A 15,922-nucleotide genomic window follows, 5' to 3' on the forward strand; every position below is an offset into this window, starting at 1 on the left:
TAAACTTGAAGGTGGACATACTAAGTGCATGCTATCACACTTGGCATAGATGCTTCAGCTAACCACTGGTCTGAGCAGCGAGTCTCAGTGGTACTTACGTACACTCCAGCTGCCATCAGAAGATGGTGACTTCTTCCCCTGGGAACTTAAAACTGAACTCAGACATGCACACACATACACATAGGAAAAGCAGAAACTCTATCATCAAAGCCTGTAACTAGCTCATGACTCCAAAGCTTCTCACTCTTCTATTGGCAAACAGACAGTACCCAAAGAAGCACCGTGGTTTTTCAGAAGCAGGGCATGTGTATCACCATAACAGGGCAACCTCCACACAGGATGGAGAAGTTGAGGAAAGGAAGGATTTAGAGAGCACTTCAGACAGGGGAAGACAGAGTGACGATAGAGCAGGTGGGCTGGACCAGAGCACACCCAACGCCTCACCCAAGGAGAGCTAAGGTTGCCTCCCAGGACAGTCATGGACTCACTGAAGGTAACTCAGGTAGGGGTAGATATAAGCAAAAGGAAGAAACAACTTCACCAGGAACCCAGGCATGGGAAAGCTGTTGGAGGGTGGTGATGGGAACACCAGCGTGTGCACATGCCCAAACTTACGTGCCAACTATGTGCAGGGTCCTGCACACCAGTTACACCTCAATGAAACTGGGAGGGTAAACAAAACACACATGTTTCTCCTTAGGCCCAGAAGGCAACTGGTAAAGTGCTCTCTTATGATCACACTTATTCAGGGGTCACCATGCTCTGGACACCTAAGTGGTTTGTCAGAAGGACAACACACAATGGTCCCACTACTGGCCAGATCCAAGCAAGTGTGGGGGGATCTGGCTGGAGGAGGCCCTTAGGGTCTCTTGCCTTGAATCCTCAGACATAGGGCAACGAGAGGACCCAAGAGGGGCCAGAAATGAGGAAGAGCATTGACAAAGAGTACTTAATGACAGGTGACGATCATTAGCTCTTCTGATGAAGGTGTAGGAGTGCCAGGCTTAAGTCTGGAAATATGAATCCATGGGGTAAGTTGGTTATTAGGTAGTTTGAGTTTGGCTGCTGAGGGTGTGCATATAATCACCTGAGCAGGGCCCTTCCATTTTGGTTTTAGAGGGGGCTTTTCCCCCGGTGGGCAATAAGGGACCGATTGGAAACCTGGGGGTGGTAAGGGCAATGGAAATGCCAAGGGAGCGATAGCACGTGAGCTAGTCCCTGAGTTATCTGTGAGGTGAATTCTGGGCCATTATCTGATTAGATAGAAGTGGGCATCCCAAAACGGGGGATTATGTGAGTAAGCAATAGATGAACTACCGTAGAGGCCCGTTTATTGGAAGTGGGAAAGGCTTCAACGCATCCCGAAAAAATATCTACCAATACAAGAAGATGTTTTTTACTCGGAGCATGTTGGTGAAATCAGTCTGCCACTCTGCAGCTGGGGTATGACCGCAGGCCTGATGAGAAGGGAAATGTTTAGGTTTTAATGGAGTATTGGTATTGGTTTTCTGGCAGATCTGACAAGCGGAAGTGATCTGTTGTAGGAGGGTCTTATCACGCAGGAAAGGGTGAAAAAGGAATGAAGGAAAGTAGTAAGACTCTGTGGAATAGAATGGAATAGAGAGTGATGAAACTGAAAGAGTTGTTGGGGATCTTTGGGCCGATCCCCAGTGGTTATGAAGAGTAGCGGAGAGGAGGTAAAGCTCTGTAGGGAGGCTGATTGAGCCGCTTGATCAGCCTTGGAATTCCCCATAGTAGTAAGGGAGGAGTCAGTTTGATGGGCCTTGCAATGGATTGTTCCCAGTTAGGAAGGCAGCCTGGAGGCTTGTAGTAGGCCAGAAATAAGTGTGGAATTAATGACTGCCGTCCCTCTCGTGGTCAATAGCCCCCTTTCTTTCCAAGTGGCTGCGTGGGAAATCAGGATATGGAAGACGTATTATATAGGGAGAGGGTTTTTCCTCTGCTAGCTTGCATGCCCTTGTGGCAGCTATGAGTTCAGCTTGGTGGTTGGTGGTATTGGGTGGGAGAGGTTTTGCCTCTATGATGGATGAGAGGGAAACAACAGCATACCTTGCTACTTTAACCCCTTTGTATATAAAGGAGCTACCATCTGAGAACCAGATGAGGTCCGAAGAGGGCAGGGGTCCCTCAGAAATGGTGGTAGGGCAGGGTAAAATTGTCTCTAATACCTCCAGGCATTTGTGGACGGGATCTTGTGAGTGAGAAGATGGGAAGAGGGAGGCAGGGTTTAATGGAGAGCAGGGCTGAAAAGAGATGGAGGGATTTTCAAGGAGGGATAGAACCCTGGAAGGAGGAAATGACTGTAGCCCCCTTGTGAGAAAATCCTTTAATGGTGAGGAGATGAGATGGTTATCAGGGAGCCAAAGATAAGCTTGTGTGCTTCTTTCTGGAGGTCATGGGCCGCTGCTAGGGCTCTGAGGCATGAAGGGCTTCCCTACCACTGAGAGTAGGGGTTCATCTTGGGGGCCCTTGGCCAGATTCCAGGCCCTGAAGTACCCAGCCAAACCCAAGAAGGAGAGTCATCTTTGGTCTTTGGTGTAGGTATAGACACAATAATGGCCTTTTTCCCTTGAGAGATAGAGAACCCTAGATACGTGCTATTTGGGCCTTTTGTGGAGAGGCCCGATATCCCTTTAAGGCCAAGAAATTAAGTAGGAGAACTCTGTCATCTGTTGAGTGCCCTTTGGACGGCTAGAAGAATTTGTTTGCAAGAGGTGCAGAGAGCAGGATTGGATCAGAGCAAGAAGAAAGCCTGGAAGAGATCCCTTAGAATGGAGGGATCCAGGGACCCAAAAAGAGGCCATCTGCTTTGGTTGTCTAAGGGATAAGTGGGCCAGGCCTGAGTGCTATATTTGATCCAAGAGGCATTGTAGGGGAGAGTCGACCAGCAGAGAGGACACATTACCCATGTAAGGAGGAGGGAAAAGGACGCAGAGAAGGAGGAAACTGATTTATTGGCAAAAGGGGTGTCCCCGCTAGAGCCAAAAAATCAGGAGTGCCTAAGTGGCAGGTTCGAGCTGCAGAGATTGGTCGTCACCAAATCCTGACAATCGAAGCTCTCATCCTGGATGGAGCCAGAGTCTTGGGAGACCTTGGCCAAGGCTTTTCGGGACCTCTCCTGGAGAGACCAGATCCTCCCAGGGCCAGAAAGAGGGGAGAGGAAGGGGAGGATAAGTGTCTCTCTAATGGCTGAGTCTTAAATTGAGAGGACTAGGACTTTCGAATCTGCCCAAGGAAGGAGTCCCTGAGCCTTACAGGCTGTGGGGGGGATGCTTTCCTCTCCGCTGGTGGGCAAAGAGATTTGCCAGACGATAATCAACATATTGCAAGAGGGTGGATTTGGGGCACTGGGGGGTGAAAAGATTGGAGGTCAGAGGCCAAGGTTTGTCCAAAGAGGTGTGGACTATCTCAAAATTCCTGAGGAAGGACAGTCCAGGTAAAAGGCAAAATGATATCCTTTAAATCTATGACAGAGAAGTGGGTGACAGTGTGGAGGATCTGAGACAGCAGAGTGTATGGGTTGGGAACCAAAGGATGTAGGCCCAGAAGAACTTTATGGGCCTAATGGAAGTGTTGATGAGTCGTAGGTAGGACCCATTGGGATTTTTTTACCGCTAGTATGGGAGTAAGGGGAATGAGCAGGATGGAGGTACCCCTTGCTAAGAAGGTCCTGAATAATCAGGAAATGGTGGAGGGGGTGTGGGTATCCCATACAATCTGATCAACTAGGTTAGTATGGTATTTCATGTCAGCCTCATAAGTGGAGCAGAATGGCCAGTTTTCTGCCAAAAGGGTCAGAAAAGATGAACAGGCCGATTCTGGGGCCTGACTGGAGCCCGTATATTGATTGTTGTATTGAATTTAGAGAGAATATCTCAGCCAAGCAAAGGAATTTGACATTTGGGGCATAATAGGAACATCTGAGAGGTTGGGAAGTTGTCTATGGAACAGAGTAATAGGGGAGTCTTTCTTGGATAGATGGTCTTTCCTCCTACCCTGACAATAGGAGAGGTGGACGGCACTTTTTGCCCCCAGAATTCTAGGACTGAGAAGGTAGCTCTGGTATCAAGGAGAAAGTTAACCTTGCACCTATCCACCTGAATCCGCACCTTGGGTTTCTGTCTATTGATCGTTATGGCCAGGGACAAGGACCCAAGGCACTGTCAATTGATTGCCATGCCCAGAAGGTCGGAGGGTTCCCTGGCCATAGGCCTCCTACGAGATCTAGAACAGTCGGAGCCCCAATGACCTTGTTGTTGACATTTAGGGCATGGGGTACGCGGAGTGCATGGTGCAGGACATGCCCTGGCCCAATGTCCCTCCTTGCCACACTTGAAGCAGGCGCCCAGGGGGGTTTTCAGTGATGGGCAGCGACCCAAGGAAGCACCCTGCAGGACCTGGGCGAGCATCTGAAATTTCTCAGTCTTGGGGGTGGCAGGGTCTTGTTTGAGCTTTTTTAGTTTGGCCCAGATGTCGGGGTAGTTCTGCCAGAGGAAATATGTCATAAGGACATGACGGCCATCTGGGGATTTGGGAGTCTGATCTGGGGGCAGCAAGTGGCCCCGGAGGATGATTGGGATTAACTCCGTGAGTTTTATTCGCATGGGCTCTGGCAAGTTCCCAGACTCTGGTACGTTCCTCAAGAAGGAGAAAATTAGCCAATAACATGTAAGTGAGGCTATAAGCCTGGAGGGCCCTTTTGAAACTCTCTTTTGTGGTGAATGAGCCCATCCTTTGCCCAAGTTGCATGGGGTCATTCATAGAGAACGGGACATGTACCTGGATAATACCCTCAGGTCCAGCAACCTCTCAAAGGGGCCATGGTTTGTGGGACTAGGGGCGGGACCTAGTTTGGGAGGAACTAAAGATGTCAGCTGAGTCAGGGGGAACACCTGAGGGGGTGGACAGAGCCAATGGGGGAGGTCGGTAGGGAGGAGGTTCATCTGCCGGATAGGTAGGGGTGAGAATGAAGAAGAGAAAAAGCCTCAACATAGGGGAACTCCTTCCACTTTTTCGAGTGCCCACAGAAGTTAAACAGATCTCTGAGAATTGCGGGATCTAGGGATCCTCCTGGGGGCCATTGACTTTGATTGTCTAATTGATAGTAAGGCCAATCTTATGTGCAGAATTTAATAAGGGGGGAGTCTGCAGGGAGAGAAGAAGAGGCCCCCATAGGTCAGGAGAGGGACAAGGGTGGTTGAGAGAGGGAGGGGGGAGGGGAGTGCCTGTTCTTCCACCCCTCAGTACCTCCCACTCATGAACCGGGTTCCAGAGAGTCCACCATGACCATGAAGGTCGTGGTGGGGTGCGTTCTGTCCTCCAGATTGGGCGTCAGAGGTTTGCCGGTCGATCACAGTCAAATCCCCTGCGTAGCCCATCTGAAGTTGGATACCCGATAGGGGAACTCACCTACTAAAGATCTGGTGTTGTAAACAGCACTCGAAAGAGTAGACCAGGACGGCAAGCCTTGAGAGAGGGGACCCTCGAGCAGCAAGGCATTTCCCCTCTTTGGTTTCGGCACCAATGAAAGAACGAACAAAGCTTGTCATCGGAGCAAATGCCCGTTTATTGAGGAACAGCTCTGCATATTTATAGAGCCAGGGGTGGTTTGACAGTTGGCATGGAGTGCTTTTTGATTGGAGGGTAAGGATCATGTGAGCCAGCAGGGCTCTGATTGGTGGGTAAGGATCATGTGAGCCAGCAGGGCTCACCATTAGATGGCTCTTCTTGGGGGATGGGGAAGTTAGTCTTTGGAGCCAGGGCGATTCCCAACACAGCAAGTCACTTCACAAAAAATGTTAATGGCCTAAAGAAGAGAAATTGTTTTCAGAATTATTGTCATATTTTATTCCATAGTGCCAAAGCTTACTCAAGTCTGTTGGCATTTTTTCTTCTGAAAGAAGTTAGAGGAATCTAAATTTAATCTATATTATCTTCCTGAGCAGTTTTTGACTTAGTGATCTTTTAGTCACTTGTAGAATATCCTCAGTAAAAGTTTATTGAATAAACAACAGCAAAAATAGAAGAGCCAAAATTACTTAGAAATTTATTCCTTTTATATGGCCAGCATCTATAACCTGATAGAAGTTTGATGGCTAATGATCCAGTATAATAGGCTGCTTACTAACCCTTTAAAGCTTTACTACACAAATATGAAAGGACCAGTATAACTTTTTTTTTTTAATGCAGTGCTAGGGATTAAACCCAGTTCCTCACATATGCTAGGAAGTATGACACTTTTGAAAGAGCTATTGTAGTCAGAAAAAATCAAATAATTTTTGTTGTTTGTCTTGTAACATTTACTTAATTTAAATAGGAAATCTCTTCCTTTTAGAACTGAAGCTAGTTTAGCCTCTCGCAGAGAACAAAAGAGAGAACAGTATCGTCAGGTAAAGGCACATGTTCAGAAGGAAGATGGTCGAGTGCAAGCTTTTGGCTGGAGTCTGCCTCAGAAGTATAAACAGGTAAGTTGCGAAATTCTGTGAGTGATAGAAGTGTACTTGGGTGTGAAGAATTTAGAATACGTATCACAGACCTGTTCATTTCTTGCTGCGTAGACTTGGCAAGCATGTAGGGACGTGATGAGGGTTTTCAGGTTATTTTGTAGTGCCCTAGAATGCAAATGAAATGCCTGAGTTTGAGAAGAGGTGTGGTCAAAAAAGGGTTCGAAGAATGTGGAACTTGAGGTTCTGCCTTAACTAGAACAAGCTGTTTTAATGCTTGGAGATTTTATTTATTTTTATTTTTATTATTTTATTTTTTTGTAGTACTGGGAATTGAACCTAGGGTACTCTATTACTGAGCTACATCCCCAGACTTTTTTGAGACAGGGTCTCACTAAATTGCTGAGACTGGCCTTGAACTTGGAATTTTCTTGCCCTAGCCTCCTGAGTAACTGGATTATAATCATGCTCCACTGCACCTGGCTTGAAGATTTTCTTTTTTAAAAGAACAATATTTGGGGGCCAGGGTCAGTGGTAGAGTGCTTGCCTAGCATGCATGGGGCACTGGGTTCAGTCCTCAGCACACACAAAAATAAAATATTGTGTCCACTTAAAACTAAAGAACAAATTTTTAAAAAAATATTTTTTAAAAAGTGTTTGTTTTTTAAAAGGTGTAAGAAGTCAATGGCGTCCAGCCTTTCAAATTAACTAAAGCCTAGTTTAGGTTTTCAAGAATTTTATCTACTTCATATTCCATACCCCTAAGAGACTCAGCACATTTGTATATAAACATGTACACACGTGTATATATGTGAAAATTAGTGCCTTTGTTCTGAGCACTAATAGTATCCTAGTGTCCTGTTTATTTCTTTTAATGCAACTTGATTTTCTGTTGACTTTTCAAATAAGAATAACAAAATGAACCTGAATTTGATTTCAGGGAGCAAATGTATAACAGCATTGCCTGCCCATGTCTCAGTGATTCTATTAGAAGTTTACTTTTGATAAGACTTACTAATTTGTTCCTTCCCCCACCCCATTAGGTAACCAATGGTCAAGGGGAAAATAAGATGAAAAATTTGCCTGTGCCTGTCTATCTCAGACCTCTAGATGAAAAAGATGCATCCATGAAGGTAAGCTAATTGTGAAGCTAAAGCAGGTATTCCCTAAACTTTAGATAGATAGATTTTCTTTCCTCATAAAACCAGAAAAGTTTAAACACTGCTTCTGCAGTGAGATTATTATTCATTTTGTCGTCTTAGAGTGTATTAAATGTCTAATTTACCACCCTTAGTTGTTTTAAGAAAAGGAACCACTTTAAACATTTTTAGAGAGAAAATTACAATAATACCCCTTTTTTTTTTTTTTTTCTGAGAAGCTGTGGTGTGCTGTTGGAGTCAATTTATCTGGTGGGAAGACCAGAGATGGTGGTTCTGTTGTTGGAGCAAGTGTATTTTACAAAGATGTTGCTGGTTTGGATACTGAAGGCAGCAAACAGCGAAGTGCATCTCAGAGTAGTTTAGATAAGTTAGATCAGGAACTTAAGGTAAGTGTTTACGAAACTATTGGTTTAGCTTTTTGATCCAAAATTTACTTCTGGGTACAAGTTTTTTTAAGTTGTGGTTACTACGCCCTTCCTTACCATCCCCCATTACCCTTTTAAAACCAATTGTTTTTGAGGTGTTATTCATGTATAATCAAGCATATCCTTGAAATGACTATGGTCCAAAGAGTTTTGCCAAAAGTATACACCTATGCAACCACCACTACAATCAAGATATAAAGTGTTTTAATCATTGATCCACTTTAACTACTACTTTTTAGTCTAGTAATTGATACTGACAAGTGGTTGTATTTTTACCTTCCCAAATTACCTGGAAATAAATTTGAAATAATATTACCTTTTATTGTAATAGCACAGCTTTATGAATATTTGCACATATTTATGATCTTAAACATTCATTCTCTTCATTTTGCCTACTTAGGAACAGCAGAAGGAGTTAAAAAGTCATGAAGAATTATCCAGTCAAGTCTGGATCTGTACCAGCACTCATTCAGCTACAAAAGTTATCATCATTGATGCTATTCAACCAGGCAACATCCTTGACAGTTTCACTGTTTGCAACTCTCACGTTCTTTGCATTGCAAGTGTCCCAGGTAAGAATGAGTCTTGTATCTCTCTTCTCTTCCCTCTCTTTCCATTCTCCACACTTGCTTCCAGGCAGATTGCATTTGGCTGCCTAGCTCTCATGGAGTTCTAGTTGGGGAAAACCAAAAATTAACTAGAAACTCTTGAATAAACAAGATATTTTCAGATGATGAAAATACTGTGAAGAAAATGAAATATGAGAAGATAAATGGGAGTCAAAGGACAGGGTGCTATTTATATTAAATAATAAAGGAAGGTGTTCTAATATTCTGAATTAAATATATGATGTTAAGACATTTGTTAAAAATTTTAGAAGGGGGCCTGAGGTTGTGGCTCAGTGGTATAGAGTGCTTGTCTGGCATTTGTGAGGCCCTGGGTTCTATCCCCAGCACTACATAAAAAAATAAACAAATAAAATAAAGGTTTAAATTTAAAAAAAATTAAAAGGGCTCGGTGCAGTCACACACACCCTTTAATCCCAGTGGCTCAGGAGGCTGAGGCAGAGTTCAAAGTCAGCTTTAGGCACTTAGTTAGACCCTGAGCAACTCAGCAAAGACCATGTCTCTAAATAAAATATTTAAAAGAGTTGGGAATGTGGGTAAATGCCCTTGGGTTCAATCCCTGGTACCCAATAAATAAGTAAATTTAAAAAAATAAAAAGTCCATAGCATCCTTACAATGAGACCCTGTTTCAACAAAAAAGATAAAAAGGTCAGGGGATGTAGGTCAGTGGTAAAGCACACCTGGTTCAAACCCCAGTATTAAAAAAAAAAAATCTGGGGCTGGGGTTGTGGCTCAGAGGTAGAGCGCTCACCTATCATGCATAGGGCACTGGGTTCCATCCTCAGCACCACATAACAATAAAATGAAGATGTTGTGTCCACCTATAACTTAAAAAAAAAATTAAAAAAAAAAATATATATAGTATGATGGAAAATCTAGAAATAGATAATAATGATAGCTATACAACATTGTGAATGTAAATAATGTCACTGACTTGTATTTTTTTTGTGGGGAGTGCTACCGGGAATTGAACACAGGGGTACTTGACCACTAAATCACATCCCCAGCCCTATTTTGTGTTTTATTTAGAGACAGGGTCTCACTGAGTTGCTTAGCACCTTGCTTTTGCTGAGGCTGGCTTTGAACTCAGGATCCTCCTGCCTCACTCTCCCAAGCCACTGGGATTACAGGTGTGTGTCATTGCTCCTGGTTGTACTTTTCATTATAATTAAATTTTTGGTATTACATGAATAAAAAAATCTTCTAAATAAAGCGGAGAAGGTTTGTTTTTATATTGTAAATGCTTAATTTTTTAATGTATTAATCTCTTAAGGCACTATGTATATATACTTAGGGACATTTATTTATTTATTTATTTTTTCTTTTTAGTACTGGGGATTGAACTTAAGGACACTGAGTCACATCCCCAGCCCAATTCATTTTTTATTTTGAGACAGGGTCTTGCTAAGTTGCTTAGGGCCTGACTGAGTTGCTGAGGCTGGCTTTGAACTTGTGATTCTCCTGCTTCAGCCTCCTGAGTATCTGGGATTATAGGCGTATATCACAGCACCCAGCAGGGTTTTAATTTTTAATAGTAATAGATAGTCCATATTTCAAATAGTAATCTCATTCATTTAAAAAAAAACTTTTTAAAAATTTTTTTGCTGGCTTGATGTCACATACTGTCAGACTGTTTTAAACTTCACGTGGCTGGTAAGGATTTAATTAAAAACATGACATTTTTTGGGCTGGGGATGTGGCTCAAGTGGTAGCACGCTTGCCTGGCATGTGCGGGGCGCTGGGTTCGATCCTCAGCACCACATAAAAAGTAAAATTAAAGATGTTGTGTCCACCAAAAACTAAAAATATATATATATATTTAAAAATTCTCTCTCTCTCTAAAAAAAAAAGAACATGACATTTCATGTTTTTTATGTGCACTCGCCTTAATAGCTATATTTTTATATTTTTAAATTTTCATTAGTTTTAGCTATATTATTTTACTTTTTCAGTCAATTTCCTATTTTTAATGCTACCAGTTTGGCAATGTTATTTAAGTCCCTATATCACCTGCACATTTTCACCTTAAGCTTCAAGTGACTTTAATGGAGGGGAAAAAAAAGTGCTGTTTATAGGAGTTTACTTAACTATTAAAGTTTATCTTATTTTCCAGGAGCCCGAGAAACAGACTATCCTGCAGGAGAAGAACTTTCAGAATCTGGTCAGGTGGACAAAGCATCTTTATGTGGAAGCATGACAAGCAACAGCTCAGCAGAGACAGATAGCTTGTTGGGAGGCATCACAGTGGTTGGTTGCTCCACAGAAGGTGTGACAGGAACTGCCACTTCTCCTAGTACCAATGGTGCTTCACCAGTGATAGACAAACTACCAGGTATGTCTGCTCTTACCTGCCATGTGTTGTGGAGTTTGATTCTATCCCAGATGCCTCATTAGGGACTTGTTGATCCTAAATTTGCAAGAATGAAAGAGCTGGGAAGAAGATGCCATATTGACTGTTACCTGCTCAGTTCCATAATACAATGCAAAGAGAGGATCAGTGGAGTGGAGTTCCATAGCAGAAATTTGTGTGGGGAAAGCATTGACATGGAAAAGTTCAAACTCAGAGTGCTTTATATATTTTATAGAAATGGAAGCGGAAAATAGTGAGGTTGATGAAAATGTTCCAACAGCAGAAGAAGCAACTGAAGCCACAGAAGGCAATGCAGGATCCACTGAAGACACTGTGGACATCTCCCAGCCTGGTGTATACACAGAGCATGTCTTTACAGATCCTTTAGGAGTTCAGCTCCCAGAAGACCCCTCTCCAGTCTATCAGTCAAGGTATACTTCCTAAGTCACTAACTTAGAAAACTAGGTAAAGAGCACAACTAAAAGGAACCAAAATAATCTCAAGTAGCCAAAACATTCCTGCTAATTGGCATCAGTGTTGTGGTCCGAATGATGTTATTGCCTGTTCCTGCTGTATCTTCATCTTTTCCTTTCTCTTCATTCTCTTTGGATACTTTTTTCCCTTCATTTCTTCTGGGTGTTTTCCAATATAAAAAAAAAATCTTGTCCATCAATTCAAACTCTTCCTGGTCATTTTCTCCTGTTTTTTGTCTTTTTAAATTATGTTTTCCATTCTACTATTAATTCTTGGTCGTTTAAATTCCCATCCCCATTCTCACTCAAACTCCCATCACCAGCAAAATTGGCCATTGTTTAAATTTGTCTCACTCATATTCCCATCACATGAGCTTGAATGACCTTTCTGAATTTAGTTATCATATAAACATTTTCTTAGAAAACAGGCTTTTCCTTTAAAGCATTGGTTAATTCAGTCCCATTTAGAGAATTATTTCATTTTCTTTCTTGCCTTCTCTAGAAGCCCTTAGGTGAGGGTCTCTTGAAACTGAATTTTTTCTCAGTGTGTAGAACAACCAAAAGTCTACTAATATTTAAACCAGAACAAATCATTCATTAACATTTAATTGTTAATTTAGAATAAAGTCACATTTTGAATTTGGTAATCCAGTTATATCCTTTATTTAATTTTTCCTAACAACTCAAAAGAAAAGTTTTATGATAGAATACAAGCATATTTCAGCTTAATTTCCTTTAGAAAACTCTTTTAGTTTTTGTGTGTATGTGTATCTTTTCCTCCCCAGAAGAAACTATTGTAAAATTCAAAATAACTATAAAGGAGACCCATAATTATAATCTGTGCATTATCTGCTGAATTTCATTACCATGTCTTACTCCCTTATCTGCACTTTAAAACTCCTGGGTTAACGTTTTTGGTACACCGGTTGAATTTTTTTGTTTTTTTGTACCAGAGATTGAACTTAGGGGCACTTGACCACTGAGCTACATCCCAGCCCTGTTTTGTATTTTACTTTGAGACAGGATCTCACTGAATTGCTTAGTGCCTCGCTTTTGCTGAGGCTGGCTTTGAACTCGGGATCCTCTGCCTCAGCCTCTCAAGCCACAAGATTACAGGCGTTTGCCACTGCACCCAGCTTGAAATATTACTATTTAACATTGGCTTTCTGGAATTTTACTGTTCGATTTTTTTTTTTTTTTTTTAAGACCAGTGATAAACTTAAATGTAGAAGTCAGGATGATGGAGCACACCTATAGTCCCAGCTGATTGGGAGGCTCAGGAGTATAGGTTACAAGCCTAGGCAATTTAGCAAGACTCAAAGTTTAACAAAAACAACAAAAGAAAGTTCAGTGTCAGAGCACTTTCCTAGCAAGATCCTGGATTTAATCTTCAGTACCACAAAAAATAAGATAAATGAAAACTTTTTAAAAACACATTAAGGGGCTGGGGATGTGGCTCAAGTGGTAGCGTGCTCACCTGGCATGTGTGAGGCACTTGGTTGGATTCTCAGCACCTTATAAAAATATATTGTGTCCACCTAAAAAATTTAAAAAACACGCACACATTATATAGAAATGTTCAGTCCCCTAAAAATCATAGGTAAGTGTACTCATTTTTTTCTTGTTCCCTCTTTCACAGTAATGACTCAGATGTGTATAAAGATCAAGTATCAGTATTGCCAAATGAACAAGACCTGGTGAGAGAAGAAGCTCAGAAAATGAGTAGTCTTTTACCAACCATGTGGCTTGGAGCTCAAAATGGCTGGTAAGCGCCAGCACTTTCACTATGACAGTATATTTAATCCTTTACTTTTGCTTTTGAAAGCAGAAGAAAAATGAATAAAATGGGATAAACACAAAGTGTATATTAATAAAAAGAATTTATGATATACACAAAAATTTCAAGTTTTGTTCACAAACTGAACTTGGATTGGTTATGAAAGGTAAACTATATTATTTTTGCTATAGAGTATTCTCTTTAAATAATATTCTTAGGAGAAGAGGTAAATAAGATTTTAAAGTCTGGGTTCTCTAGAAGTAGAAGATCCTGAAGAGCACAAAAATAAAGAATTATGGATGTATAGAATGTGTACATAGGTTTATGTTGGCAAGAAATACTATTGATTGAACTAATGTGTCTGGTTTCAGGAAAGCCCAATCCCAAGCATGACTTTATAGTAGATGTACTAGAAAAAAAACAGAAAAAAAATCATAGTTTGAAAGCTCAGAGGATAATAACTAACATTACAAGGCTTGTTCATTTTCTTGTATTGTAGAGAATCTTACAAACCTGTGCGTTTCTAGAGGTTGAGCAGGATCACTTGTGTGTCTTTTCCATAGGGGTCTAATATAAAAGGAGGGATCAGCAAACATGTGTAAATGTGTTCTAATAGAACATTTTGGACACTAAAAGTTAAATTCCATTTGAAATTCACATGTCACAAAATTCTCTTAATTTTTCCTCTAATCATTTAAAAAAAGAAAAACTTCTTAGTTTTCAGACTAAAGTGGCAGGCTGGGTTTGGCCAGGAGTGATCATATCAAAAAACCTGTATCAAATGAATTAAACTAAGCTAGCCACTCCCTAATGTGCATCACCTTGTCACCTAAAAGTAGCAGGCAGTTTAAGATAATTCAGGGGTTTTAGCTAAAAATTTGTGGGGCAAGCTGAAGTTAGTTGAAGCTAATTGATACTCCAACATTAAACACTAGTCTGAATGATTTTCAGACTCCAGTTGTTTCTTTTTGCTTGAGCAGCCTATTTCTCTGAGGCTAACCCTGACTCTCATTTTTGTTTTTTGACTATTGCATAAAAGCAGCAGCACCTTTATGTCAAATCTGTATGGTCCTCTTCTTTCCTCTTGATTGAATTTTGTGGTCACTACTAGAAATAAGCAACAATGTGATATTTTCTATGCCTTACCAGTCTTCACTTTGTTTCTGCAGTTTGTATGTCCACTCATCTGTAGCCCAGTGGAGGAAATGCCTCCATTCCATTAAACTTAAAGATTCGATTCTCAGTATTGTGTAAGTTTTATTTTTGAAATTCTTCCTTGAAAAACTACATATTTTGGTATAAACTAGATTTTTAAGATTATACAATCTAATAGGTACTTCATGAATAAATCAGTATCTAGGTTTGGTTGGTTGGTTTTAACTCATTTTTTGAAACGGGAGAAATTAGAGTGAAAAAGTCTATAATAGAAAATAAAAAAGAAAACTTTTATGTAGAAGGGAAACCTTAACTTGGCAGATTGATTTGTCACCATACTGGGAGTTCTTCAGTATTTCCAGGAGAGAATCAGTGCTTATTAATTTCTGTTTGTTTGCAGTATTCCTTATAGTTTGTGAATATGTATGTTGGGGGATTAATTTGCTAGTTCTTTTCTATATGTTGGCTATCAAAGATCTGACAGTTTATCTGTCAGTCGAGTGATCTGTTAGTTCCACTCAAAGAGTGTGTTTTTTGGCTTATAGAATCATCTTGACTATCTGCAGTGAGAGAAAGAGGTTTGCCCAGAAAGTGAAACAACTGAGATAGCACACATGCCGTTTATTTAGTTCAGACGACATTGTTGCATAGCAAGACATTCACAATGAAGAAAGCAGTGTGACAGGACATGGTGGTATAGGCTTGTAATCCTAGTGGCTTGGGAGCCCGAAGCAGGAGGATTGCAAGTTCCAAGCCACTTAGCAAGATCCTGTCTCAAAATAAAACCTAAGATCTGGGGATCTAGTTCAGTGATAGAGCATCCCTGGGTTCAATCCCCAGTACTGAAAAAAAAGAAGAAAAAGTATGTTCATTTATGTTCTGTGTAATCTCCTTATCTTGTCATATAATGGTGCTTTGAAAGGCTCAGCACTAATGCAGTGGCATGTGGCTTTTCCTCAGTAGAGATTCTGAAATCTCTTTTCCTGTTTCCAGACACGTGAAAGGAATTGTGTTAGTGGCCCTGGCTGATGGCACCCTTGCAATCTTTCACAGAGGAGTTGGTGAGTTATGAATAGATAATGTATATGCTTTATATTTTAAAAAAAATAAACTTTTTTTATTTTGATGCAGGGTCTCCCTAAGTTGCTTAGGGCCTTGCTAAATTGCCAAGGCTGGCCTTGAATTTGTGATACTCCTCTCTTAGTCTCCTGAGTCACTGGGACTACAGGTGTGCGCCAATGCCCTTTTCAGCTAGTAATATTTTAAAGACATGATACTTAATAAACATCAGTAAATACGAATGCCTTCATGGAGATATGCATGAGCAGTATGACTCATGGAAAATATATTTACCATAGTGAGCAAGTAGTTTAGCATTTTCTGGTACTCATATAATAAATATGGAGGCTTTTGTTTTGCATTTATACATTTACTAGAAAGAAGTTTTGTATTATTTTTTTCATTTGTCCTGCTTAAAAATTATATGCATCT

At 40.9% G+C, this 15,922-nt stretch overlaps 1 protein-coding gene and 1 long non-coding RNA gene across 9 annotated transcripts in view; one reads left to right on the forward strand and one right to left on the reverse strand.

Annotated features, from left to right (window-relative positions):
- Nucleotides 1–15,922, forward strand: part of Spag9 (sperm associated antigen 9) — a 133,731-nt gene that overhangs the window by 96,676 nt on the left and 21,133 nt on the right. For all 8 annotated transcript variants that reach the window (XM_026386873.2, XM_026386875.2, XM_026386874.2 and 5 more), the window contains 9 exons: nt 6,356–6,485; nt 7,508–7,597; nt 7,843–8,010; nt 8,450–8,621; nt 10,790–11,008; nt 11,262–11,457; nt 13,139–13,264; nt 14,446–14,526; nt 15,425–15,492. In XM_026386873.2, the coding sequence (XP_026242658.2) occupies nt 6,356–6,485; nt 7,508–7,597; nt 7,843–8,010; nt 8,450–8,621; nt 10,790–11,008; nt 11,262–11,457; nt 13,139–13,264; nt 14,446–14,526; nt 15,425–15,492 (1,250 nt within the window). The remainder of the gene's footprint in view (nt 1–6,355; nt 6,486–7,507; nt 7,598–7,842; nt 8,011–8,449; nt 8,622–10,789; nt 11,009–11,261; nt 11,458–13,138; nt 13,265–14,445; nt 14,527–15,424; nt 15,493–15,922) is intronic.
- Nucleotides 5,564–15,922, reverse strand: part of LOC113181378 (uncharacterized) — a 48,515-nt gene continuing 38,156 nt past the window's right edge. Inside the window, exons 3-4 of the long non-coding RNA XR_013343948.1 lie at nt 6,557–6,632; nt 5,564–5,827 (exon numbers count right to left, since the gene is read on the reverse strand). This is a non-coding gene — a long non-coding RNA (uncharacterized LOC113181378). The remainder of the gene's footprint in view (nt 5,828–6,556; nt 6,633–15,922) is intronic.

Source organism: Urocitellus parryii, chromosome 7 (assembly GCF_045843805.1).
Source record: "Urocitellus parryii isolate mUroPar1 chromosome 7, mUroPar1.hap1, whole genome shotgun sequence".
Classification (NCBI taxonomy): domain Eukaryota; kingdom Metazoa; phylum Chordata; class Mammalia; order Rodentia; family Sciuridae; genus Urocitellus; species Urocitellus parryii.